Source organism: Seriola lalandi, unplaced genomic scaffold, assembly GCF_002814215.2.
Source record: "Seriola lalandi dorsalis isolate HSWRI2012SDOR001 ecotype SW California unplaced genomic scaffold, Sedor1 jcf7180002054168, whole genome shotgun sequence".
NCBI lineage: Eukaryota > Metazoa > Chordata > Actinopteri > Carangiformes > Carangidae > Seriola > Seriola lalandi.
Window position 1 is genome coordinate 219,338 of NW_019524721.1, and position 27,500 is coordinate 246,837.

At 41.7% G+C, this 27,500-nt stretch overlaps 3 protein-coding genes across 3 annotated transcripts in view; 1 reads left to right on the forward strand and 2 right to left on the reverse strand.

The window, feature by feature from the left end:
• Positions 1-16,252, reverse strand: part of colec12 (collectin sub-family member 12) — a 29,814-nt gene extending 13,562 nt beyond the window's left edge. The window contains exons 1-2 of the mRNA XM_023403655.2: positions 15,779-16,252; positions 12,483-12,533 (exon numbers count right to left, since the gene is read on the reverse strand). Of these exons, the coding sequence (XP_023259423.1) occupies positions 12,483-12,533; positions 15,779-15,785 (58 nt within the window). The 5' untranslated portion in view covers positions 15,786-16,252. The remainder of the gene's footprint in view (positions 1-12,482; positions 12,534-15,778) is intronic.
• Positions 16,253-18,777: 2,525 nt separating this feature from the next.
• On the forward strand, positions 18,778-23,614 carry clul1 (clusterin-like 1 (retinal)). Its single transcript, XM_023403644.2, has 9 exons — positions 18,778-18,874; positions 20,203-20,352; positions 20,679-20,827; positions 20,915-21,085; positions 21,466-21,904; positions 22,088-22,210; positions 22,325-22,539; positions 23,022-23,200; positions 23,384-23,614. Exons 2-9 carry the CDS (start codon positions 20,250-20,252, stop codon positions 23,397-23,399), a joined length of 1,395 nt encoding a protein of 464 aa, XP_023259412.1. The 5' UTR covers positions 18,778-18,874; positions 20,203-20,249; the 3' UTR covers positions 23,400-23,614.
• Positions 23,615-23,681: 67 nt separating this feature from the next.
• The window catches only part of LOC111653171 (tyrosine-protein kinase yes), a gene marked incomplete at its 5' end in the record, with an annotated part of 14,593 nt that continues 10,774 nt past the window's right edge, over positions 23,682-27,500 (reverse strand). The window contains 2 exons of the mRNA XM_023403649.1: positions 23,682-25,667; positions 27,442-27,500. The exon at positions 27,442-27,500 is cut by the window's right edge and continues 73 nt beyond it. Of these exons, the coding sequence (XP_023259417.1) occupies positions 25,459-25,667; positions 27,442-27,500 (268 nt within the window). The remainder of the gene's footprint in view (positions 25,668-27,441) is intronic.

Consider the following 27,500-nt stretch of genomic DNA (forward strand, 5'->3'; position numbering starts at 1 on the left):
TGGGTGTGATCAGAACCCTGCAACACAGGGCTGACAACATACCAACCTCCACTCGGGCCCGAGCAGAAGAACATAAACATCTAAAGGGAGCTCTGAAAACTTGTGGCTATCCGAGTTGGACTTTTGGCAAAACAACAACACGCTCCAGGAAGAATACCAACACGGAGGATGCTGAGAAAATGAAAGATAAACGCAGAAACATCGTCATTCCATACGTGTCTGGGGTCTCAGAGAAACTCAAGAGGATTTTTAACAAACATCAAATCCCTGTATGTTTCAAACCCAGTAACACGCTCAGGCAGAAACTGGTACATCCCAAAGACAAAACACCAAACAATCAAAAAAGCAACCTGATATATGCGGTCAAATGCAGTGAGGAGTGCAATGACCTATATATCGGGGAAACAAAGCAACCGTTAAACAAACGTATGGCCCAACACAGAAGGGCAAACTCTTCAGGCCGTGTCTCAGCTGTCTACTCCCACCTAAAGGAAAAGGCACACTCCTTTGAAGACAGCAATGTCGAAATCTTGGACAGGGAGGACAGATGGTTTGAAAGGGGAGTCAAGGAAGCCATCTATGTAAAAGTGGAGAGGCCATCGCTAAACAGGGGAGGGGGTCTGCGAAACCATCTATCCCCCATCTACAATGTCGCCCTTTCATCGGTACCCAGGAGAGTCAACAACATAACCTCAGACGACTCTCAACGATCGTCATCCACCAGGGGCTCACCTGACCCTAACGACTGTCGTTCACACGGGATAACAACAGGGTCACCTGACCCTAACGACTGTCGTTCACACGGGATAACAACAGGGTCACCTGACCCTAACGACGGTCGTCCACATGAGACCACAACAATGGTCAGGTGAAACCAGTACTTTCACAGGTACCTTGGTGGACCCACCCACAAGAGGTTAAATACCTGGGTCCTACTCCACTTTCTTGGTAAGACTAGTGCGGAGGCGAAACGTCTTCCACAGACAAATACAAGTCCAGTTGCCTTCGATTTAATCTGAGAAAGAGATAACTATGACCTGGACGAATGAGAACTTGCACAGACTCACTAGAAGTAGAAAGAGAAAGGGAGAGAGAAAATAGAGAGAAGAGAGAAAGATGGGGGCCGTCCACTGTGGTGTCTGCAAAACAGCTGTATTTCATTTGGACTCTGACTCAGTCAAAGAAAAAAAAATCTCAACACTTATTCCCTTATTCCATGTACCTGCCATTAGACGTGCCTGCATGCCCCGTCTCACTCCTGGCTGGCAGTGGAAATTTCCATGGCAACACAAAGAAAGCCTTTACAGACCAGAGGCTTTTTGTGTGAAGACCCTTTGTGCAGAGTGTTAATACTGTGTTATATACAGTAACTACCACAGGAATCCTTTCACTTCACAGGTTTCCATTTTGCGTTATACGAAGGCTGAATATGGTCACAAGCCAAAAAGCAGTAGTCACACAGATAGGCCATGCCTCTCCACCTGGATGAAGCCTGTCAGATTAAAATTCTGCCAAATGCTGCATTTTTGTCTCACATTTCCAGTGGGAACACATGTATTTTGTGGTTATATTACTGTGTGGTATCTGTCTACAAACTGTCCAAACTACAATTACATCTAATGGTTACGGTTTATAATTTCCACAACCAGCCTTATACTGAAGCAAATCACACACAAGTAGACACACAAAAATGTAGCTACATAAAACAAAAATTCTACGGAGGATAGTTTCAGTGATACTGTATTATACTTTCCTAAGACAAATTGTAGTTATGTAATGTAGTTAATTTGCTTCATTATAGCAACCCACTTGAATGAAGAGGTTCAATAAATGTGTCATTTAGTGGGTAAGACACGTAATGTATTGCTGTCATGGTTAAGCATACGATTTCCAATGGAGGGACCCATTCAAAGAAATTCTCATGGTACACACAGTCCACACTACACTACAACCAGTTCACATTTTGTTTCAGTGGAATTTCAGCATCCTATAGAGTAGTAGATGGGCAAATGTTTTGGCTTGTGACCCCTTAAAATGATGCAATGTCTACTTGTGATGCCTCATCACAGGTTATTTCCTTCTTGGCTTTTGAGCTATTCAACCAAAGTGTGGTTTTTCCTTCATGAATTTGTATAATTTGGAGGATGTTAGGAGGTGTGAAGAGGTGACAGTATTCAGTATTTTACATGAAAAAAAGCATAAATAAGGAGAGAGGTAATCACCACCGCGCCTTGAGCTAAATGCTAACATCAACATGCTAATATCGTCATAAAAATAATGCAAACATGCCTGTGGTGACCATAAATGTTTGTGCAGAATTTAATTATAATCCATCCAATAGTTGTTGAGATATTTCAGTCTGCAGCAAAGTGGTTGACAATCTAAACACACTCTGGAACAATGACGCTAGCATGGCTAGGGAGTTCATTGCTTTGGACAGGGCACTCCAGAGTTTAGTTTTGTTATTTCCTGTCAGTAGATGTGTCCATGTTCTAAACTTGAATTTAGGTAAATCAAGTGACTTAATAGATAAATGTTGTTCTCTACTCCACGCTACTGTAATGTTAACAGAAAAGACTGATGTATTTATACTGGATTTGAAGAACTGTGGAGTGGTGCTACAGACTTCATTCTTGAGACAATGTTGAACCTTTAAGTGGGCTAAGACGGTGTACTGGGGTCGTGGTGTCCCCCTCTGGCCCTTATAGCTACCCCACTATTAACAGTCGCCAACTGGAATGTTAACAAGTAAACACTCTCCAACCGGGGAAGTTACCACTGAGACAAATTACTGAGACATTAGGCTGCATGAATTGCTGAGCTAGCCTAGCATGCCTGTGTTATTTTTTTTCACTCTCTGCGAACAGGTTTATGACACTTTAAATTGGGCCCTGGTCCTCTTGAACATCTGGACCTTGTTACAGTGGAGCCAAATCAAAGGACGCATGAAAACATTTGATACATCATCCCTTCACGCCAAGCATCATAAGAAAAGGGGGCAAAGTTGGCAGAAGGCTATTTTGGGTGTTTTTATAAGAAACCTTCTCAGTGGTGCTCACTTCCTTCTCATGATAAGTAACGGGATCAGCGGTTTACTGCCAGAGTTCTGTACATTAAGGTAAATAACATATGGATGGCTGCATGTCTGAACAGGAAGAGATGCCCTCATTACACATACACACACACACACACACACACACACACACACACACACACACACACACACACACACACATATATATTGCTTTAAACTGTACTTTTCTACATGAACTACTGTTAGCTTTTGGAAAATTACATATCTATACTTGATATAGAAATAATGTATATTAATTCAAGCAAACAAATTAATACATAAATAAATAATAACTCCTTTATAGGGTTAAACCACTCAAAATCCACTGCAATCTTGCCAATCACCACCTGCTGCTTATAACTACCGTTAACATTCAAAGATTTCTCTTCAGTTTATATAACTGTTAAGTCCATGAAGTACCTGTGCTTATGGACAAATCCAAGTTTTATGGAGGTTGTGAACTTGTAAACAATGAAAAATGGTATATCCGTTGACATAACTCTACAAACTGGGAAAAATGGTATCCTTCAGAGGAGCAGAGCACAGTGTTGAGGGAAATGTTTATGGTGCATTTCTTCTTAGCTGAGCAGGCACAAATAGCCTAATTGGTAGAGAAAACAGTTTGATGGCCAATTAAAAAAAGGAGATTCGGGTCCAATGAAGCAGTGAACATGTTAAGTTAATTAGAGCTGGTTTTGTCATCACATCTGTGCTGGGTTAGAGGAAGACAGACCATGTATGACAAATGGTTCATATATCGTAATCCCAAGAGACAGACTTTTAAGCACACAAGTGTGCCTCATAAACAGAGCTGGGCCACTGTATTGGTGATACTTAGTGAGGCAGGATTAGATATCAAAAAAGTCTTTGGGTTCCAGTCAGCAGTTTCCATTAAAGACTGAAATTGTCCTGGTCTGATAGTGCATGGTGTCATTAGGAGAGGAGGAGTCACATCTGCTGGGGCAAGTTTCAGGGCAAGAAATAAAAACTACTGACTGTGACGTAAGTCTACTGTGAGCCAGCAAGCAGAGGTGGTGTTGGCACACAGGAATTAATGTTATTATTATCGTTATTATTATTATTATTATTATTGTACTGAGAATTAATATTCCCAGGAAAGGCTGTAAAATACAACTCAAATAGCACCTGCATGTACAATATTAAAAAGGAATGTTTTTAAAGCAGGAGCATGTAAGTCCACTTATACACACACACTTAGCACTTGTTAACCTATGATAATGTGCTTCAGCTCCACAATTAAACTTCTCTCATCATCACTTGTCACTTCAAACAAACACAAATTCCTGCTATAAAGCCCAGTGCTCTAAAAATCAGCCCAAACCAACCATGACTTGGAGAACAATTTAATGTTTTCTTGTGTTGAGAAGGGACCACACTAAACATAAAGATGCCATGGCTCCCCTAAACATGGTCTAGGATATTCAGTCCACCCTGATAATTTATTACCACACAAGTGAATGCAAACAGTGGTCCGACATTGCTGTAAAATCATACAGCTCTTGCTCTTAAGGGGCTAAGAAAGAAAATGGTAAATCAAGATCGAGAAAAAGTTACACATTCATTTCCAAGCAGTTCTTACTCCTATGCACTTTCGACTAATTCAGTGTGTATGGCATTTTGCATTGCCTTGCATTTTCAGCCCATGTGCATCTGGAACAGAATATCTCCAACTAAAAAGCACATTTACAATAAAAAAGTGCTCAGTTAAAACAGACATTTCTCGATTACCACCGTTCACATGCAGAAATTTAGAAAAACATGGAAGCCATAAACTAAAGTTTATTGGCCCGAGTGGAGAACAAGAGACCCCCTGGTTCCTCCTACTCATGTTCCACTGTTGTTGGGATTTTGGAATGAGGTCATTCAACTAAAACAGGACCATGTGACCCTCAGAGAGACGAAGAAGAGGGGGTTGGTCAGTGATCCTCACTTTCACCATGTCAGTCACGCCACATGAGCATCTATTGTCTCGGCTTTGACTTGTGACTTGTTCGAATGCACAATGCATGTTCTTCTGCCCTGACTGTGTGTGTAGGTGCCCAGCTATGCAGCAAGCTAAACCCACTCTCAGTAAAGGCTGACTTCGACCGTTGGCCTGTGAGGTTTGTTCTAAAAGCAATAGTGAAATTCGAAAAAACAAAATGCTGGACAACAAATTCAGCTGATTAAAATCAGAAAACACGAGATACCATAAACACAACTTAACCATTACTGAAGTGGCAGAATTAAACTAAACACATTTACACAGGCAGTGGAAGCAGAGGTGTTTGTGTTGTGCTTTACAGTATTATACACAGGTTTTTCAAGTGAGGCGCCACCGGTGCAACGCCAGCTTCCATGTACAACCTGGAGCTGTAAAATTATTTCTGTCTGTCATGCCAGGAAGAAACAATGTATCACCAATGAAAGATCAACATTAAGGAGAGAAAAACTAAATGAACATATCGACAGTCACAAAACAGCAGTAATACAAAGAGAGCACTGGTCAATGGTGCAGTCTGCCAACAATGACATGGCACAAGCCGCGGCCACTTCAATGACAAAACCCACCTCAGATATAAAACAGTTTCTGGCACTGGTTGAAATCATTTACAGGGTTAGGCAAAGTGTACAAGAGGGTATAGTAAAGTGAGAACTGACAGGATGTTGTGTTCTTGGAACGAGACCTCCATGAAGCAATGAGCTGCATCTCTGAGCTCATTATTTCTCAAGAAACCCATTTTTGTCCAACTAATGTTCCTGTTACCAGGAAAAATGTGCAGCACTATGTGAAATGTGGATTATGTAAGTGTGTTCTATCAAACAGTTCTTAACAAATCTTCAACCTTATTATTCTGGAGAATTTTATTCATAATGGCTCCCACATTGAAACTAACTAGGACATCTAAATATCAACAGGCTTGGCTCTTTCTAATCTGAACCTCACCACAACAACACGAACCCAAAGTCGGATTTTGTCATGCGGGTTTTAGAATATTTCATTCCACACTCTTGTGAGCCCCAAACCGCTGCTCGGGTGCCGAGTTTAACGCTGGAGTCAGCTCCACAGACCATCTGTGCAGTGGGGTTTTTGTGTGGTCACGCCTGCCGGGTGGCCCGCCGTGGAAGCACTTAAGATACTGAATCAACAACAATCATCACCCAGCCCGATGTTCATCAGCCTGAGTCTGTGCTTCACTCCATCCCATCACCGCACGGCACTTTCAAGCCTCATCACCCAGTCGAGCCAATAAAACCACACAGTGTGGATTCGACCAGCCGTCCAGCCCAGTCTGGCTCTGTTACTGGGGAGAGATGCTGACCACAGAGAAGATGGTATCTAACCGCCTGCTCAGACCATTGTAGTTTCATTTCACTGTGGTCCGTGTTGAAACTAACAGAAGTTATATAATGTATTATTAAACAAACTTTATATCAATAAATACCATATTCAAATGACAAAAAAGCATATTTCACTTATTTCTGATGTTATCTATGAATCAACTCCGAGATTTCAGTGCTACGCAGGAAAATGAAGGAAACTGAACAATACTCAGGTATTGAATAACAAGCTTGGTTTAAGACCTTTGAATTGCTGCCTCCACATCTGATTTTGCAGTCAGTCAGATAGGTCTGTTGTCGCGCTCACTGACAGCTATTTCCTCTGTTGGAACAACTAAGGAAATCAGAATCTTAAGAATAAGGGATGCCGGAGACAAGGCTGCAAAGATGGCAACAAGCTACGATGTGATTGACAGTGAATCAGAGAACAGAAACAGTATCTTTTAAATCTACATATTTCTATTTACATGGCAAATGTTGCTACTTCCGTGTCAACTGAAAATGAAATCAAAATGTCACAATGTCAAACTGAAGAATGAAGTGATAAAAAAAAGGGCAATTCAGTCAGAGTATTAGTTTAACAGTGTCCCCATTACTGTTGTTAATCCACAGACCGACAGTGGTGACAGTAGGTAACAATTAAAACATCTGGCACACCAGAAAGTCTCACAGTGTCAGAGCAAACACTCCTGCATGCTGTTTGTCATTTGTGAACACATTTATCTGGAAAGACAAGATGCTGATGTATTTCAACAGTGATTCTTTAATGCTTTAAGCTCAACAAATGAAATTCCATTCACCGCCATTGGATTGGATTCATGTCAGAAATCTATAGAAATCTCAAAACTACATACATGACTCGATATTTAAAGAGGTAAGAGACAAAGTCTTTTTTGTGCAAAGTGGGTGAACCAACATTGACCTGCTGCAGCAAACTACTGAACACTGTGCAGTTAATCCTGCAAACATAAAGTATGTTCACACAGACCGAGTGTTTCTTTTGCAGCAGATGTACAGATGTGAATACACAAACACATGTCTGACTTGAAACGGTCACTGAAACACTTGAGAGCTGACTGAATGGAAAAACTTTACACGGCTGTCTTCTTTGCACAACATGCAGACATTTTTCAATACCTCCAAAAATACTACTAATAATGATAAAGTACTAAAGCATAAACAAGAAAAACACTTTTTGGAGCCAACGTAATCAGAGCCAGAGCGGCCGACGCTCCACAGCCAGGTCTGAAGGTTTGATCGAAGAGAAGCACTGTGACTCACAGCAGAACAAAGAAAAATACACATTTTTCATTCTAGTTTTCTGCTGTTTTTCAAAGAGAGGAAGCAGCAAGGTTGATGTTGGCCGTCTCTTGAGCCAAAAGTCATCCATTATATGTAATACTGATGCAGCAGAGCCATATGCAGAACTTCTTCATGCAGCCTGTCGGAGGCCGCTGACAGAAAATGGAATCAGACACATCCAATACTGTGTGTGTTCTTTTTGTGACTGAGCCAAAACCTGCTGCGAACAGAGGACTCAACAAACATTCATTATGTGAGAGAAGACGGCCTATCAGATGACAGTTGGTTGCAGCCGCGTCGTTAGCGTTGCCCAATGCTATCCCCTTGGGACACTTAGTGAGGAGTGGCGTGAAGGAGTTTGATGAGGTGGTTAGGCCTATTTCGGTCAAAACATCGATGGTTATATATAAAAACCACTTACTGACAGAAGCTCCTCTGCAACTCTAAAGCTGTCGCGCTTCATATCTAATCCGTTTACATTGACATATTGAGTTAATAGGAGCTAAATCTATAGTAACTGTGGTGCAATGTCTTTACTGTGTGTGTTTAATATTCCCCTGCTCGCCAGATACGATGGAAGTCAAGGCAGCTGGAGCACATTTTGATCTTCAAGCTTGATAACAAATGGAGCCTTGAAGTAGTTAAAGCAGGCTCAGAAGTCTCTTTATAGTCACATGTTCTATATGCCGTCCAATCATACACAACCACATACACTCTCACTATCTGCATACACAGATATGCAGTGCGTTCATGCTGCTCCTAGCACACGTAACTCCGTGTAACGTCCCATCTGCTCTGTCTCCTGTATAAAACTGAGGGATACTGGGCTAAAAAACAGCTCTGCTCTTTGACAACTAAGGATCTAATAAAAGACTGAAAAACAAAACTGAAATACTGTTCCCCAGTCATTATTGTATTTTATTTTAATTTTATGATCAGTCTCATGTTCTGCTGATGTGAACACATTCCTCCACTGATGCTGCCCCAGACTTCTTTTGTTATCACTGTCTGGATTTGAGTCATTATCAACAGCATTAAGTCAAAACTTAGACAAAAAACTGCTCTTCAGTGCAGGGACGCCTGTCTGTCCCACCACTAACGCTCTGAGCAGAAATCCTCCTGGCCCCTGCTGGGATACAGTGATTTGTGCGTCTTCTGGGATGCATTCCCGCCTGTCTGTCCATTGGTCAATCCAGGATTGACCCACCATCCCTCTGACCAGTCATAGACGTCCCCTTTAAACCTCGCAGGTCTGGAATAAGATCAACAACCAGTCACCTCAGCGGTGTTCTGTGTTGTTTTATCTGTCTTTGTCTCCCCTTTTGTTGCCCCTGTTAACTTTGTAATCCCTCAAAGTTTTCACCCTCTCTCCTCCTACAACTCACTCCGCTCTTTATTGAAAACACGAGCGAGTAATCTTTCATTAGGACAACAGAACACGCACTGCATGCATGCACAGCCTGGAGGGGGTTGTAAGTAAGAGGCAGGCATTCTGAAAACATTCTTTTCTGGTAATAAAGTCCCCGTAAATTAAAACCACTTGCTGTTTTGCTCCTAAAATAAGTCGGGCAAGGAATGCGACTCCTCAGCTGAAAATAAAACTGTTGACAAATGTTTCTCCCTGGAATCAGACAAAAAATAAAATCAGTTTAATAGAAGCAGCAATGAGGAACACTATGATAAAGAAAACAGTTGTGAACTAGAAATAAATAATGAAATGTTTGTAAAGTCATCTCCACTTGAGACTTTTCTCTTTTTCCATCCCCCTCTTCCCTCTCTCTCCTTGGCACATTGCTGACACAGCACAGCCCAGTCATGGACCCTGAAGGCCTACAATGCCTGCTCCCTCACCACCTCTCGCTCTCTCTCTGAGTATATAGGCTTGCACTGAATAAACTTCCACTATGGACAAAGGAAGCGGCTCAGCAACTTCTCAGGTTTGGACCCACTCTCAGTGGGATAATAGACCTCTTGTGGAAAGCAGATGTCAAAGTGACTCATGAACCTAATTTCTCTCCGCAGACAAAGACATGTGAGAAGTAGGACAACATACCTCTCAGGCAGTACACAAGTATGCGTCGCAGAGAAACTAAATCAGCAGTTTGACATCTTGTAAAGCATGCTCGCTTTTTTTCTAATGAAGAGATGAGAAGATCAATACCAGAATCAATATCACAATCAATACCTGAGTATCTCTGCTTCCAGTCTTTATGCGAATGTGTGTTTGTCAAACTATTTCTTTGAAAGGAAAAACCTGAATAAATTAGTGGAGAAGCAACAAAAGCAGATGCCTCCATACATCTGGATGGGTGTCCACCGATGAGTATGACAGTGATATGATATACATATACATATATTATGGCACACAGTCACCTGATCTCAACCCAACTAAACACCTATGGAAGACTGTTAAGACAGTGCTCATCACAACCATCATCTAAACACCAAATGAGGAATTTTCATTAACAAGAATCCTCCAGTTCACTTCAAAAGAATCTATAACAAGCAGCCTTTTAACCTGTCACTAATCGCTTGTCATTACTTTTACATGATGTTGTTCTGCTGGAAAGAACTTTGGTTAAAATCTTTGGAAAATCAAGGCAGGTAACCCCATCCCTTCATGTAGACCATTACCAGAAAATCCAAGTATTATAAAGGAATACTCCGGTATCAAATACTCTCTTTTCACACCTGCAGTTGGAGGACAGCAAATATAATGGATGCCAATGGCAACCCAGATCCTTGGCAGAATGAGCACAGAAAAGTCTTCAACCACTCCCACAGCACAAACCACTTCTCCACAGTTATTCCACACTCTCACAATCAGTGGTGGAGATGTGAATTTTGCTGCAGGGGAAGTTAAAGAAATTTCTGTGCACATTTTGAAATGTTTTGACATGTTTCAAACCCACAGGTTGTGAGTATTTGATACTAACAGAATTGATTTTCGGTGCTCTATTGTGTATGTAAACCTTCTCTGTTCTGGTACAGCTGCTTAGTAGCCAGATGTTGAGCGGGTTTTTTTAGTATAATCAATATATGTTTTTTTCTGGATTCAACTTTTACAAAGCATGATGAATCAACACGCACACATTTAGGTGATAGGCAGTAAGACGTGCACATGCGTAAACTGATCGTGATGACATACAATGTGGACTCCCACTGCACCCTTTACACTTCCTGACATATGGCCGCTGAGTGCTGAGATGACACACATACTCTAAAACACCTCTTAAATCAGAGGGACCGCCGTGACCATTTCAACCCAGAGTGTTGAAACTTGATCTTTTTTCTTTGACAGAAGCAGAAGAAAGTTATCAGGAGACACTAATTCATCACAGTGAAGTTATGGTTCTTCACAGCGATGCTCACAAAGAGAGAAATGTGAGCAGCAGTTAATGGTGTCCACGCAGTCTAGGGGACAAGGTATTCATATAAATAAATGACATTTGTTGCTGCATGTGAATGAGACAGATACAGAGGGTAAAACATGGCCTTTCAGAAGTTACAAAACTTGTTATTCAACCTTCAGCAGATCAAGCGTAATCCGCTTTAATGTAAAGTATGCTGCTGCAGTGAGCTCTGCAGGCCTATAGTTTTATAATTAACACTTATGAAATGACCAAGTGCCAGGTCACCTGGGTGCACACAGGAGCCATACAGGGCATCAAATTTGATGACTGACTGATGGCTGCAGTGTTTTTAACAACCACCCTGACTTAACACTGTAGGTTCTAACCTCCAAAGACAAACAACCAAATCTGACTATTACAATATCAAATGATTTAGAAGTTAAAAGCATTTTTATATCATAAAGCTCCGGTAGGATAAAAGAACTGAAACTGTAACAACGGATTCAGTCACAACTGAGTCAAAATCAGCTGATCTGAGTCAAACTTAAGTGTTATTGAGCTATAATATGCAAAATAAGCCTAGACTTGGCGAGTATCAAAAGTTGGTACTGAATACTAGATTAACACTTGTTTTAATTTTGACTCTAGAAAAAGTAAGAAAACCAGAGACTATTCAACAGCCTGATAAGTTAAGATAAAGTGTCACAGTTTGTTTGAATCACTAGACCTTTGAGACCAAATACAACTCAGGCAAGTAGATTTTGCATATTTTGCTATTTTGCTTGGTGGAAATGACTGTGGTTTGAGCCAGGAGATCTGCTTAAACTCAAGGAATGTGTTAATGTAACAGTTCTGAATTTCCTTGACTCAGCTGAGGAGTTACCAACATCTGGCCTGATGGGTATTGCCTGATGCAGGGGTGAGACTATGAACCTGTCTGGAACCTGTCTGTGCTGCTGTGGTTCTTACAATTTCTGGGAACCTGATATACTCAGGATATTAGAAGAAAAGGAAATGAGCAGAGCCATTTGGAGACTAATTTTATTTGGTTTCAGACCAAGTTATCTTGTGTAGTTTTGTGCCAAGAGAAAAAAAAAGTACACTGAGATGCTGATAAGGTTGCAAAGTCAGCCGACTGGTCAGGAACACCCAGGATGCTGTGGTTTTTTCTTTCCACTGTACCCCACCGCTGTTATAACAAAAATAAAAATGGAGGCAGCAGCCAAAACTAAGTTTGTTTCTGGGAAATGAGGTGTGGCCTCCTCTTAACCTTGGGGATTAATGTATTTGGGTTACAGCCAAGGAAAATACTGTATTTAAGAAAATGTTCTTTATACAATAATTTGGATAGATGTGTCAAGGGATATGAACCAGTGAGGTTCTTGGAAGTCAAGAAGTCCCTCAATACTTACCAAACCTCTTATAACCAAAGGACTGCACCTCCTCTTCATCAGCAAAGTCGTCTAGAGGGAAAACAAGGAAATAAATGAATTAATTGTGAATTAAAGATATAATCAACTACAAAATTAAGTTAAAGAGTAAAAAGAGACTGGGAAATTGACTCATATTATTACATAAGTATCTGAGCATCTAAATAATCTAAATAATTTCTAAAAGAAATCTGAAGTCAAGGTCCATTTACAAGTTTTTTTCCAAAGCTCTCATCAGCAGATAGTTTGCTCAGTTTTCTGCAAATTCAGAAAATCTTATCCTAAAATGAAGACTGTGGCATGCTGTTGAAAGCTCCTGTAAAAAGCTGTTTCTGTTTCTAAGATCAAGAATGAACTTTCACAATCCAGCCCAAACCTACTGGTTGTATGGTTTCAGAAGTATCAATTGTTCTTACATGGTCACAATAAAACAACATTTGTTTCATCCCTGTGTTACTGAAGCTATTCTTTGTGCAGTGGTTAATATTAAACAAACAAAAGAAACAACCCCCCCCCCCCAGTCTCACTTAGTTTAGCTCAGCTCTTTTTCTTTGACTTTGTGGGATTAGTCCCATCTCCCATGGCCTGACGGGCCCTGAGTCTTGTCTCCTTTCAAGCAGCCTTTATGTCTGTGGGAAAGTACTTTGCCAACTTCAAAGCCTTTTTCTGCATCATCATCCACGGCCAGTACAAATAAAGAAACGCTACATGTCCCAAAGATCTCCAGAGAAAGAAAATCTCATCTTATCTATAATGCTAAAAAGCTGTGAGGTGTGGCAGTGTGACAGCAATGGCTGCCCATCAGAGAAGTACAGAAGAAGTTCTTCTAGCTGAGACAGTGTATTACAGACAGTTGATGGCTGCTGGGACATTGTCTTTTTAGCAGTGTTTTGCTTATCTCTCTGTCTGGGAACTTTCAGAAAATATTGTTCCTGGAGCTTAAAACTATAATAAACATCAGTGAGTCAGCAGACAGTACATCAGCAGACATCTCATGACAGAAGATGAGTCAAGAGGTGACAAGAACAAGCTTTAAAAAAACAACAAAAATAAAAACAAAAACCGAAGCCACATTTGACTTCAGGAATGTGTCTTTCCCAATACCCCCAATACCCTGCTTCCCGTTGGTTTGTCCAGGATACATGATTGTGACTCATTACAACAGTAATGTGACTGTAAGTATGTTTGGCTTTTCAAGAGCCATTCAGGGAAAATGGACTTCATCACATTTTACCCAAAGGGCTGAAAACTGAGTGGCTCTGAAAACAGATATGTGAGTCAAACTCAGGGTAATTTGGATTTTGGGATGAGCCTTGTTGTTTGGGGCCATGATACTTAAGAGGGATTGCTAAATGTCACAGGAATAGTTCCAAGGAAGCGCTGATTTGCAGGTCAAAAGATATTTTAGCATCTTGGTTAAAACTGGGTTTGTTTTTAGACATTTAGGTTACACGTACTTCTTGATTAAGGACTATACTTCAACATACAGTTAGTCTTCAAGTCACACTGATATCTAGTCATTGAGCCCCTTCAAAAAGCTTTCCTTTTGTAATGTAACCAGCTTTGACCTAGCCATATTTTGAGCTGCAAATCGCCAAAGAAGTGCTCCCTGTGATTGACTGATTAGCAAAATACATCAGTATCTTCATGAAATTCACCACAGACTATTGTGCTTTCCTGCATCCTGTAAGGTGTTAGTGTTGGTCCTTGTTGTGGCTCTTTTTCCATAATCAAAATCAAACAAACAACATGAGAAAGCCACTGAAGCACCACATGAATGATAGGCAAAAGAAACCTGCTGTCCATAGAGAGGGAGCTTCAAATCTCATGGCCTTCATTAGTGGGTGAGCAAAGTCCATCCACTGATAAAGGTTTAAAGTTCCAGAAAATACAAGTAAGTGGACCTTGAGATGAGGTTTATTTTTGTCAAGCTACTATTTCCAGGATCAACAATGAACCTTAAAGCTCAACAGCTTTTACATGTGGTTTATCTGTACAAATAACAAAGAAACCATCGCCTCATTGCCTGCCTCTCTTGCTCTTATAAAGAAAACACAATAGACACTCGCAGGTGCGGACTGCTCCTACCTGCCCTCCACCAGGTAAACAAACCCAAAGTGTCTAAAGTGCTGCCATAATCTTATTAAACTCAACAAAGAATTGAAGAGGGAAACACTTTCTAAATAAAGCAGATCAATAAAATAAATAAATCAGATACTCCATAAATCAAAACAAACAAGCTCCTACAGTCCTCTATAAATAGCATCTCCTGCATCAAGACTCTATGCACAGCTCCAATGAAGTAAATCGCGAACATAATAGTGCTCTGTTAAGTCCCATTGCCTCTCACTGTAATTACAGTAGCAACAGGAAGTGGGCCATGCCACCTAAAACACAAGTTTAGTGTGAGAGCAGAAGATTAGTGTTCTAAGATGAGCCACAAGGTGGCAGAAGTCATGTAGTGTTTATTCTGTGGAACTAGGGACCAGAGTGTTGTTGATCCTTCAAGTGAGAGCTTTGACTGTGGGTGAGAATGACACGCACAATGTAAATCCAGCGACGTCCAAAACATCGGGTCACCGCATGAGAATCAAATCTGGGCAACCGCACAAGCCCAATAAAAGCCTTTATTTTAAATCATGAGCCGTGACCACCATTACTCATGCACTTTTTGTTCTGTTGTGTTTCATCACAGCGGGCTGAAAAGCAGCAAGTCAGTGGATTTAGGGGTCCGGGACGCGTGCGCGCATCTGAGTGCGCACGGAGTTACACCACAATAAAGCTGTTCATGTAGGCAGCGGCATTAAAGTCTGACTCATTGTTTCCTTCAGAACTTTTGATTCCTTTAAGCCAAAACAAATGTGTCTAACAGCACAAAATAAAGACGAAATCAATTTCAACACAGGAATACTTTCATATTTTATTACTAATACAATATAAGTGCCTAAGACTAAGTTGGTGGAGTTGCCCTCCTGTTTTGGCTCTGCTCAGAATAGTCCTCTGAGTGTAGGTTAGTGTTTGATGTGCAGGAGCGGCCAGATGCAAAACAATCCCAAACACAGTCCCTTAATTGAAACCAGATGTCAGACGCGAGTTGTAGCCCACGCATTCCTCACGTCCCAGAGAGAGAGAGAGAGAAAGAGCGCAGGAAGGTGACAAAGAAAGAGCGAGAGGAAAAGTTGTACGAGCAGAAAATAGATCAAATTGTCACCATGCAGTGACACTGTCGAACGCGTTTCACATACTTTCTGCCTTTTAATGCCTCTAAATGAGCCTACCTTTCATTGTGGTTTACCAGACTCTACCGTTGTGAAACTGTTGTTTGAAGTCACATCCACAGCATCGCAATGGCATTTGCCCAAAATCTCCCGTTGAGCGCCACAGAAGCACAGCAACTTGGATCTGCGAGTATCCCTCTATCCTCTGTTGTAGAGTAATAATAATAATTTAAAAAAAAAGTTTCAAAGCCCCATCCACCGCTCTCACGGCTGGAGACGACCTCCTTCAGCGCAGGTAACGTCAATGCTGCGTCTCAGATGCTGCAGCAGAGGGAGGAATGAACTTTGTTCAAAGCGGGGAATGCAAGTAGGAGTTACAAAGTCAAGGAGAAAAGAAGCGCTCTTCTTATTGATGTGGCAGTTTGCAGAGATGCTGAGGTGAGGGTGTATCCTAGCCCAGCTCCGCAGTGTGACGGGACCCGCGGCAGTGACCGGACAAACTCAAAAAAAAAAAAAGTGAAGGAATCCTAACTTGAGAGGAAGTGGTGCACCCGTAGGGCTGCTCCGAGAAACCACGTGTTCCACATCTGAGCACACCGTCTGCACCCCTGGTTTTCTCAGTGTGTGTGTGTGTGTGCGTGTGCACGTGTGTGTGCGTAATTATTGCACAGAATAACACTGAATGAACACCAGTTACAGCTGTGTCGCATCACACTGTTTAGACTTGTCTAGTATGGCACTGAACAGCAAACCAGCAGTTCAGAGGCTTCTCTATCAACAGGTTCCAGCTACTTGTACAACATGGGAGTTTGTGGATGTCAAAATAAAAGCAGTCATGTGTTGTGTTTTGCAATTAGATTTTCTTTCACTAAAATCAAAACCGTTTCATTGATGCAGAATTAATTGTGACTGAATGCCAACAGTAGTGCCTATAAAGTTAAATTTTGTTCCCTCCTTTGCAGATTTAATTTTTATTTTGAAAGTATTGGTTGAGTCGGGTGGGTTAGAAAAGCTGTGTGGTTGCAGAGAAAGTGTAAATGAATGTGTAGACTACTGAAATGTTGCAGTGATCACAAAGTGTCAGTTAACGAAAGAGGAAATCATAGATGTGCCCACAGAAGACACTTACACAAAGTCCCAAGTTCATTTATTTTTAACATCTGCTGTAAGCCACCCATGCAGTTCACTGAGAGGCAACCTACCCATCATGCAATTCACAAATTGTCTCTCTAATAAGCCTTACTCATTTTAATTGGTGCTTCAATTTCTCACTGTTGTTGCAAGCTCATTATTGTATTTTAGACTGAGGCCATATGTGCTACAGATTCCCTCTTGAGCTTTTTTTGTTGTTGTTGTTGAATGAGCAACAATAACACATTATACACACCACTCCTGCTCCCTCAAACAAAACTCAACACAGCTCTCAGAGCAGCGTTTAACTGCTCCATCCATTACATCTCACTCCTCTGAAGCAGTTTATCCCTTGCACCTGTGTATCTCTTCAGACCAGGACTCTTTGATCAGCACCACAAAACTTAACACAAGACCACATCATGAGCTGGTTACATGGTACTGCCTTAGAAAGCCCTTTAAAACTCAACATGGAGAGATGGTTGACCATCAGATAATGTGGAAAAAAAATAAGACATCATTTCAGCCTGTGTAGAGTATTTCTGCGACTTACATTTTGAGTGCTTGAATGCGCCGTAGCCTCAAACCTTTTTATTGTCAACTGTTTTACGTTTAGGAAACCATGGGAGAACACGGGGAGAAAGTTTCTCCCTGCAGTGTTATAGGAACCAGGTGCTGAAGGTGTCAGCGAGGATGCAGACCAGGCTGAAGCGCTGGCTGGTTTTGATTATTATCCACTGAGGACCCTATTTTCTGGGTCACAGCATGCAAAGAGGGCACATTTTTGAGGGAGATGGGGCACCGGTGAGGAGATGGGGACAGAGGTACCCTTTCACCCCGGGTCCCTCACATTCCATCAGGTAGTGGAGACACTAAACAGCCTCCTGCTGAGAGGAATGTTTGCCCTTTACTAAAAATATCTAGATTCACATCTGGCTATAGAGTCTAAGAATAGCTGGTGGTAATCTTAATAAGACAGACTGAAGTTACCCATCACTTGGTTTTACACATATGAATATGAATCAGTTGCATATTTGCTGTAGCTTTGTGTTCAAACGATGCCGCTCTGCAGCAGTAAGGGCTCTTGTGAGATCGGCACATGGCTCAGGCTCAGCAAAAACAATCTTCTCTGATCATGTCATCTCTTCTTATCTCCTCGTATAGGAGAGCTACTGCAAAATACATTGTAATAATCCCACATCCTGACAAAATCCACAAACATATCAAATACCAGAGACGATACGCTAAGTTCAAGTAGAGCTCAGTGTGATGTCACTGCTTCTGTGCATGATAGGGTTTAGCCTTGTGTGGGTGTGTTGCATTAAGGATTTCCCACTGAGGGATAATTTAGGTGGTGATGTCAGCGCACTCAGCACCCATCCCACCATGGCTTATAGACACATTCATTTAACACGGTGCTATATAATGAACAATTCCAAAACATGTTGCACATACACTTCTGTTTTACCAGGTTTAATCAATATTTTATTTTTCTTAAATAAATTATGTCTTTAAATTAATGTTTAATGTATGTGTATGTGTTTAAAATAATTTTTTGGTAGAAATAGTGACTGTTTTGCCACAAGAAAAACCCCTTCCTGCAGTTCATATGAAGGTCAATATGGTGCCATATCAATCCTCTTGTGTACAGTTGAACCTTTTTGTTTCTCAAACTAATGATTATGTGTCTGATCTCAACTGTGTCTCTGACAGATATTTGGCTTCTGGACAAGTCTTGAGTGACATACGCCGTCACCCCTGTCACCACATGTCAAATTAATCCTTTTTTCCGAGGTGTGAAGAGTATTTCTTATATGACTAAGCAACCTCTTATGCAAACGCACACCTCTCTGGCAGCGCGTCAAATGCTGGATTAAGGGGCATCAACATCAAGTAAAGACAGTAATAGGATGAAGCTCGTGTGGAAAGAGCACAAATAGACCTGGTCAAGATAACTTCATGACTACTGTCCACACAGAGCTCTTTGTTTATTCCTGCCGGTGGAGACGCAGCTTCACTCTGCTGGTAAGTTTCTTTGTTGTCATGGTTACTTTGAGAGATTTTTTTTTTTTTAAATATCTGTTACACCTTTGCTTTTCATATGTGTGTATTTGAATATTTCTTTACATGATGATGCACTTTTAATACACATTTGCCCCTCAGGAAATAACAGATAAATTAAAGTTGCAAATGATTTCTTAACATAGAAATCACACATTGTGTTTGCTTGCATCTTTACAATGATCAGTTTGATTTGTGTTATAATAACATCCATTAGAAGATTGTGGTTTTCTCAATTTGTGCTTAAACTTATCTCAAATTCATAATTTAGCATTTGTGTATAGGTTATATACATTAAGACAATAAGATTCAGCTTCTTCATTATTTTAGCACTGTTATTAATCCCAGCCTAAACGTGTTGTGAGCGGGATATAATAGAGCTGATTGTCTAAGCAACTTAAACCCATAACAAAATAAGTAAAATGAGTACATCCCCATTTACTGTAAATCCCTGCTGGATGCCAACTTGTGCAACCCTCTGTGGCTGAACTGGGGCATCGCCTCAGGTGGTAATTGGTTAACAAAATAGCAAAGTAAATAAAATTGATTTCAGGATCTTCTCAAGGTTTCATGTGTGCGAGTTTTAGTGAGCTGATGGCGCAGAAACCTCCCGACGCAGCAGAGGGCCCAGACATAAACACAGCTTGCCAAGTTTTGAAGCTGAGGTGGAGCCTGTGATGTATCTTATTAGATGCCTCACACCCTACTGCTCAACTATTAATACTTAAAGAGAAAAAAAACAAGGGTAAAATTGTCCTCATTAAACATAGTGAATAAAAGAGCACACAGAAGCAGGTCGTGAGACGTCTTTCACAGTATTTGTGGAATTCAAATCATGCAGTGTGGACAGTTGAAGTGTTAAAAACAAAAACATAACAACAACATTCAAGACTACAACTTTGTCACAAATTGAGTAAAAGTAATCTGTAGGTAAATGCTGGAATCTGTTGATCATATAGTTTTTCTGTCACTCTGGGTTTACTCCGCGCGCACTATTAAAGGTTTGCTGGAACACATCTTTGTTAAACCAACTAAAAATCAACTGTCCCCGGTCCAAGGTATGTCTGACATCAGATCAGATGTGTAGCACCACCAAGTGGCAGACCTACTTATGACCACGTACAGTATTGTTGATGTTTAATCATCCTTAAGCTCAAATCCTATTATCTTTCTGGATCAGATTAGACAGCACCTGTTGTTTTAGTTTCTTAATGCGAACATGAGTTCATGTATGTGTACATGTGCGTGTATGCAGACACACGACCTTTGTTGCGCTTGTCGTGTCATTTCAGACCAAATTTCTCTTTGCCCCCATCAAACACTGAGACTGACCTCAACAATGAAGCTCCTGCTCAGTCTGGTGGTTCTGGTGGTGACACTGGGCGTCCTCAATTCTGCTCCTGAGGACCAACCCAAAGACATCTCAGAGGACACCTTGGAACGTGAGTTGGCACAGAAGAATCCAAATTTGTCTTGATCTTAGTTCCCTTGCAATCAATACCAACACAGAGCAAACAGCAGACACTGCAGTAGACACTACAGTAAGCACAGTGTCATATAATAGTTTGTTTAAAAGCTGTGTTATTGAACTAGGTTTAGATGTTTCTTTATTTTGTTCAGTGCCATAAAATCACACTGAAATCATTTATGAATTTGTTGTTGAGTCTACAACTTTTGCTGCATTTCCTTTGCCTGTGAAAACTGTGGTTATGTAAGAGTTTATAAAGAAAACATCTCACCCTGGTTGTCCTCTCCGTTTCTCTCCCAGGGTTGTCTGTGGATGGTGAGAAACTCGTGGATGAGGAGGTGAGGAGAGCTCTGTATGGGGTGAAGGAGATGAGGGAGGTGATGTGGAGGAACGAGCAGAAACACGAGCACCTCATGAAATCTCTGAGACACAGCAGTGACAAGAAGAGGGTAAGAGTGGCACTAACCTTTCCTTAAACAGACAGAAAGAAAAAACAAGGTGGAAAATACATGACATGTTCCTCCTTCTGCCACCAGGGGGCAGCCCAGCTGGCTAAGGAGGTGACAGAGAAGCTGGAGGAGGCAGAGGAGCAGTGTAAAGACTCCCTGCAGTCTGAGTGGGAGGCGTGCAGACCCTGCCTGGAGGATGCGTGTAAAACTTTCTACACCTCCACGTGCCGCAGGGGATTTGCAACTTTCCACGCCAAGGTATGAAAACTGCAGTGGCAACCTCAGCCATTCTTACTCTGACCTCCAACCTCCTATAAGAGTGTTACTGAAGAGTTGAAAACTTACCTTGTTTGGAATCAAATCCCTTCCTTCAGTCTGAGCTACCCTCTCTCTGTTGACTGAGGTGTTTATTTCAGTCACATTTGACATTAACACACAGGAAAAGAAAGAAAAAGGAACAGCTGTCAGTGACTAAAATACATCTGGAAATAAGTGACAGGAGAAAAATTAATGACATCTAAATGTAAAACCAGCAGATGTGCCACAGTGTGACCGCCTGGTAATTATCTTGCAACTCCCAGGTTAGGAGCCACACTCTTGGAAAACAGTAAAACAAACCCATCGCTTTCATATTGTAGGTGGAGAATTTCTTCCGCCGAGTGTCCAGGCGTTTTGGCCCCCGTGAACCTCGCATGGACACGGGGGACATCCTGGTGAACCAGGCCCCCGAAAACACAGATGCAGAGGTGGTCGGCATCGAGGACTCCTTCAACCGCCTGATCAGCAAGGTGGGCTCAGTGGTGAACCGCAGCGTCGCCCTGGTGTCCAGGATGAGCAGCAGGCTCGACAAAGTCCTCCAGAGAGCCTTCCTGAACGACACCAACGTCCTGATGGAGGAGAGCACCTCTGATCCCTACTACCCAGGACGGGACTCTGGCTTCCTGCAGGGCATGGGCCTGGAGGATGTGCTGGACTCCTTCTTTGACTTTGGCAAGAGTGTGGTGGAGGAATTTGGAGCCGTGGTGACCCAGGTGTTTGATGACCTCCATGCTGCAGTGGAGGAAGAGAAGAAGAGAGGTAGAGGGGCACAAATATGTCAGAAAAATACTAAAATGACTGCTATCTTTTGCTATATGTGTGAATTTCAGTGGTTGATATGATTGGATGGAACAAAAAGCTGAAAATTCTTTAGTGTCAGTGGCACAGGTTTTAACATTTGTTATCTTGAAATTGCACCTAAACTTTTTCTCTGTGGTGTAGGGAGGGAAAGTTTCCCCCGTTTCCTGCAGAACCGCAAGTTGTGCAGAGACCTTCGCAAACAGACCTCAGAGTGCTGGCAGCTGCAGAGCCAGTGTGAGGTCTGCCAGGGAGCCCTGCTCACAGGTGAAGCACCACCACCACCCTCACCCTCACCCTCACCCTCACCCTCACCCTCCTGATCATTTCAGCTGATACCTTCACACATCTCACCTTACCCATCTTCTCCACTGTTTCCAGAGTGCCCCAGTGTCCGTGAGCTGCACGTGGAGCTGGATGAGGTCTCCCAGCTGATGGACGTGTCCAAGGAGCAGTACGACGAGATCCTGTCCATTGTCCAGCGGCACACTGATGAAACAGTCAGCTGGCTCAGTAACATGGCTGCTGAATTCAGCTGGGTGGCTCAGGCTGTGAGCAACAGCAGCGCTCCTGAAAATATCTTCCGCGTCACCATGGTGAGCAGGAGGAACGAAAGGACACAGTATCAGTGGTTATGACAAGTACAGAATGAACAGAATACTTATTTTCTTGAAGACACACACATCTAAATCATTTTTTATTGAGGTCTTAACACTGAAAAACTGTGATCACACTAGATTGACAGTGGCCTGGTAACGTCTGCGACGGCCTTCAGAGTCTGATTCCAATTGACCTAAATATAAAATGGTACATTCACAAACTGGACATCACTTAGCTAACCTTATATTTAACTAAGGCATACCTACTTCAAACTGAAGAGCAATGCTCAAGACAAAAACACAAATACACAAATCAAAACAACTTCCCTGCTTTGGCTCATATTAACATGCTGACAACTTAGGTTTAATGCTTACTGTACATTTTAATGACTAATATAAATACTTAAAAAATACACAAACATAAGCCAGTCATACTGATGGGCTGGATAAAATCTGACAATACTTCCCCCGCTCTCCAGGTGGCACCAAAGAGCCACGATGAACAGAACGTGTCCGTCACTGACACCAAGGTGGAGGTGAACATCCTGAACTCTCCTCCACTCACCCTCTCTGTTCCCGGGGAGCTGGCCCTGCAGGACCCTGCCTTCATCCAGTATGTGGCCCAGGAGGCTCTGGACAAGTACAAGGAGATGATCAGGTGAGACGTTTAATCCACTGACTCCAAAGAACTCAATGTCAGTAAGAAAAGGTGTCACCGTCACTTTTGTCCTTCTACAGATTTTCTTTTTCTTTTTTAAAAGGCATGTTATCATGACATACTGAGCTTAAGGCAAAAGTGTGCTTGAAATTTCTGACATAAATACATTTTCTGTCTTTTCAGGTATGAGGATGAGTAAAAGTACAGTGCTACTGCTGTTGTGAGCTTTTACCAGCACGTTCTCTGTGAACAGAACTAGATTGTGTTCCTGTGTAGTAGGCATAATCTTGTTGAAATGTAAATACATTACAACTGAATGCTGCTATTTACTACTGTTTATTGAATGTAAAAAGAAGGCAAAGTACTTCTTACCTGTTCTCAAATGGTGTAAATAAAAACCAATACAACCCAAAGAAAGCGTGACTCCATTAAAAATGTCAAAATCACTGTGTTTTGCCAAGAAAACAAAACAGCTGAAGGAAACCTTTGAGTAAATCTTTTATTTTTTCTGTACAAAATCATATTAGTTACCATTCTCAGTAATGTCATTATTATCTCCCCGCTAGTTCAAGTCCCCGTCTTTAGGAACAATCAGATATTAGGTTCTCGTGAGTGACGCACAGAAAGAAAAGACAAAAAAAATGTTCACATCTTTGTCCAATTCTTGAGCTTTCTTGCTGAATTCTATCTTCTCAAATCTCTCATCACACACAGTGGAAGAACTTCTAAAAACGTGTTAAGGGACTTTTGTATTCTCAATCTCTGTAAAAAGCACTCAAGCCCTGTCTGGACCACAGTGTGTGCAAGGTGTTTATCCTTGTCTGCGTCTAGTTACTTTGTTCCAGAGGTGATCCACCAATCACCTCTCCATCACTGGGAATTGAAATTATAAAACCATAAAGAAAGCTCCACACACTGCAAACACCAATCGAGACGTTGCGGTAAACATCACTGGATGGCTTTGCATAGTCGCATTTACAAATGAAGAGATTTGTTTTGCGTAGTTGTTGGCTTTGGATATAACTTTCCCTCCAGCAGACACAGAACTAAGGACACTGGTGTTTAGTCATGGGTTGGTGAGATTTTACTGAGAAGAAGAAGAACAAATCCTACAGCTGCATGTATGATTTACATGGTGATGTGAACCGAGTAGATCCAACAGTTCCCCGTACCATCAAAAAAATGGGATGACTCATCTGCTGCGACGTTTGACTGTGTAGATGTGTGCGATATAAAGAGAACTATGTTAAGAGTCCATTTACAGCAGAGTTGTGCAACAAAGAAAAGACAAGACGCTAACTTCAGATTAAGTTTCACAGCTGAAGTGTCCATTTCAAAACATTTATAAAATGTTAAACTGTCTTACACCTGTAAAATATCAAAATACCTCTTTATGATTTCAAGTCCCCAATTTAAATGAAAAAAAAAAAAAAAATACAAGCGTAATAAACTGATGTGATTTCCCATTCAAGTGACTGTGTTAAAAAGAATCATGCAAATCACTTTCATATTCTCATTCGTCCACCTGATCACACCTGCTAAAAATACTTTTTTTTTTTTTGCACATACTGTATGTACATCTGGTTCGATCTCTCAGTACATTCTTACATCCACACAGTTCACCTTGTTTCATATACTTCACTTCGCCCTTCTCCATCAAAGCTTTACAGTCACGGCACATACTCCGCAATTCAACCACAGTTGTTGGTCACTTAGAAAAAAAAAAAACATACTCATCAACCTACATATTCAAACCAAACTCATGTACATATAAAAGATCTTGACTCCAATATCAAAGAAATGTGTTTGTAAAATAAAATAAAACAAAAAGGGGGAATTGGAGCAGATAAGGGAAATTTATCATTTAAAAAAGTAAAAAACTGTGCATCTGCAAGTAGATTTGAAATTAGGAGGAAATCCCTCTCTTATTGATCACAGTGTTGTGGCCAGTCCATATGGATTATTCTGATTAGCAGGGTTCCCAGAGCTTAACGTACCAGCATCAATCTGCACACTTGGACACTTCCCCGAATATTTGGTCCCCAGGTAAATACAAGGGACAAACCTCTACTTCAGAAAACACTTTGTCTTGCATGTGCAAGTATGCCAGTGTGGTTGTGGACTAGTTTGGAAAACCTCTTTCTCTGCAGCTTCAGCGAGGCCTTCGCCGCCTCGTTGAACTTCTCTGTCGTCCCAAGTTTTGATCTCAGCTGATGTACCCTTCTGTAGTGCCAGAGTTCGCCCCCAGATACCCCAGACTAGAGGTTGTCCCCTGGCTGGTACTGTGGCTCTGTGGCTGTGAAGTAGTCTTCCAAAAAGGACTGGATGTACTCGAATGTGGGTCTCTCATCTGGCTCCTTCTTCCAGCACTGCCTCATCATCTCATGAAGAGACTCGGGGCAGCCCTGGGGACAGGGCATGCGGTACCCTCTTTCTACCTGCTCAAGTACCTCTCGATTAACCATACCTAAAAAGAAGAAAAACAAAAAACAAAAACCACAAAATATGATGTAAATGAACTGCAGGGATTTTGAAAGTTGACAAAATGCAACTTAAATGAAAAGCTAACCTCACAAAAGACCAACAAACCATGAATTTCTTTTGATTTAACATAATCATGTCAACGTCACTCTGTCGGACGTCATACTTATTTGTTCTGGATTTTACCAAAGTTTTGTGGTGAAAAAGGAAATGGTAAAAGTTTTAATTAAGGAAACAACCCAGTGTGCAGCCTGAGGCAGCAGAAAATGTTTGCATCATGCAGTTTACAGAAGGAGAGTATGCCCACGCAAACCCTTGTGTCAAAGGAGAAAAAGAAATCCTTTGTGAAAGTTGGGTCATTATTTCCTGTAAGACTTGTTGACAATATGTGGTTAAAACATATAGAGGGCAAAAACATTGTTAGTGTTCTAGAAATAAAATGTGATCAGAACGTAAAATGTCCCAGTGTTCTAGCAGAGCGAATTTCCATAGGTAACATCCATGTACTTGGTGAGTGTTTGTAAATGACAGAGATGACTGTTTATATCTAAAGATTGCCAGTCTCTTCACTCATCAACTGCAGTAATTTCAAACAAAACCCAAACAGTACTGCATCATCCTCTGGCCTCTTCCTGCCGCGTTGGAGCACCAGAGTCGTGGATTCCTTCCCAAGACAGGAAGACAGTGATCCTGAACCCTGTGACACGGCGCAGAAACAGCTCCATGGGGAGCTTAACTGCAGCTAAAAGAGGTTATGACACCGAGTCAGTGGTCGTGGTCATAGCCGCATCCTCCCCTCCTCTGTTCCTTCAGCCCCCCCCCATCTCTCTGTGGGAGAGTGGGGATCAGATTATCTCACACTCAGAGAGAGGAAAGGCCCGCAGCAACTGCTGAGACCGTGATACGGTGGCGGTGGTATGGCAGATGTCGAGGTGTTAGCGTGATTTATGTCTTGGGTCTGAAATCCTCAGCTCTAATGACATGCCTGTCATATATGTGAGTGTGTGTAGGTATCTATATATACATAGACTAAGATAGAATAAGATGATGCGTTCCCATGCAGATGCTTGGTATACCTGCCTCCTACTGCTGCTTCCATGCTATCAAGCAAGGGAATAGAAATAGAGCTCCTCAAAAAGACCACGGGACAAGAGCCACAAATGTCCAGTGAGTCATAAAACAGTTTTGAGAAGGGGAAGGAGGGGGTTCAGTCTCTGTGGTGAATTAATTAGACTGAATGGTTTGCACTGAAACCAAGACGGCCATAGGAGCCAGATGGCCCTCTACAAGAGATGGTGGTTAAGTCTGCCATATGGCACACACTGTAATCAGTGCCAGTCAAACCATGTCAACACCAGTCCTGCTGCAGTACTGCTCAGAGACAGCAGGGGGCAGACGCGAGGAGGCAGATGATGGGGTGGGTAATGGGGTACTTTCCCATGTACTGTTAAGTCATTAGACATCTGCGTTGACTCATATCATCTATATGCCGAACTATTCTGATCTGCCTGTGTGAGAAAATGATATTAAAAGCTTCTGAATTAGAAACAGCATGTCGGAATAATCCTGAAGCAAAGATGAATGAATTATTCCCGTGAGGAAAATTTGACAGCACTCCATTCATGTTCTTTGGGACCAATGTATTCTAGACAGTGGGGAACTAAAACAACAAATAATAAAGAAAAAGGAAAAAGATGCCTGCCATGTAAAGTAAACACACATATCTGCTGAGCTCCTGTCTGTGCAGCTCTCATCCTCACCTGGGTATGGTACTCTGCCCTTAGTCACCAGCTCAGTCAGTAGTATACCAAACGACCAG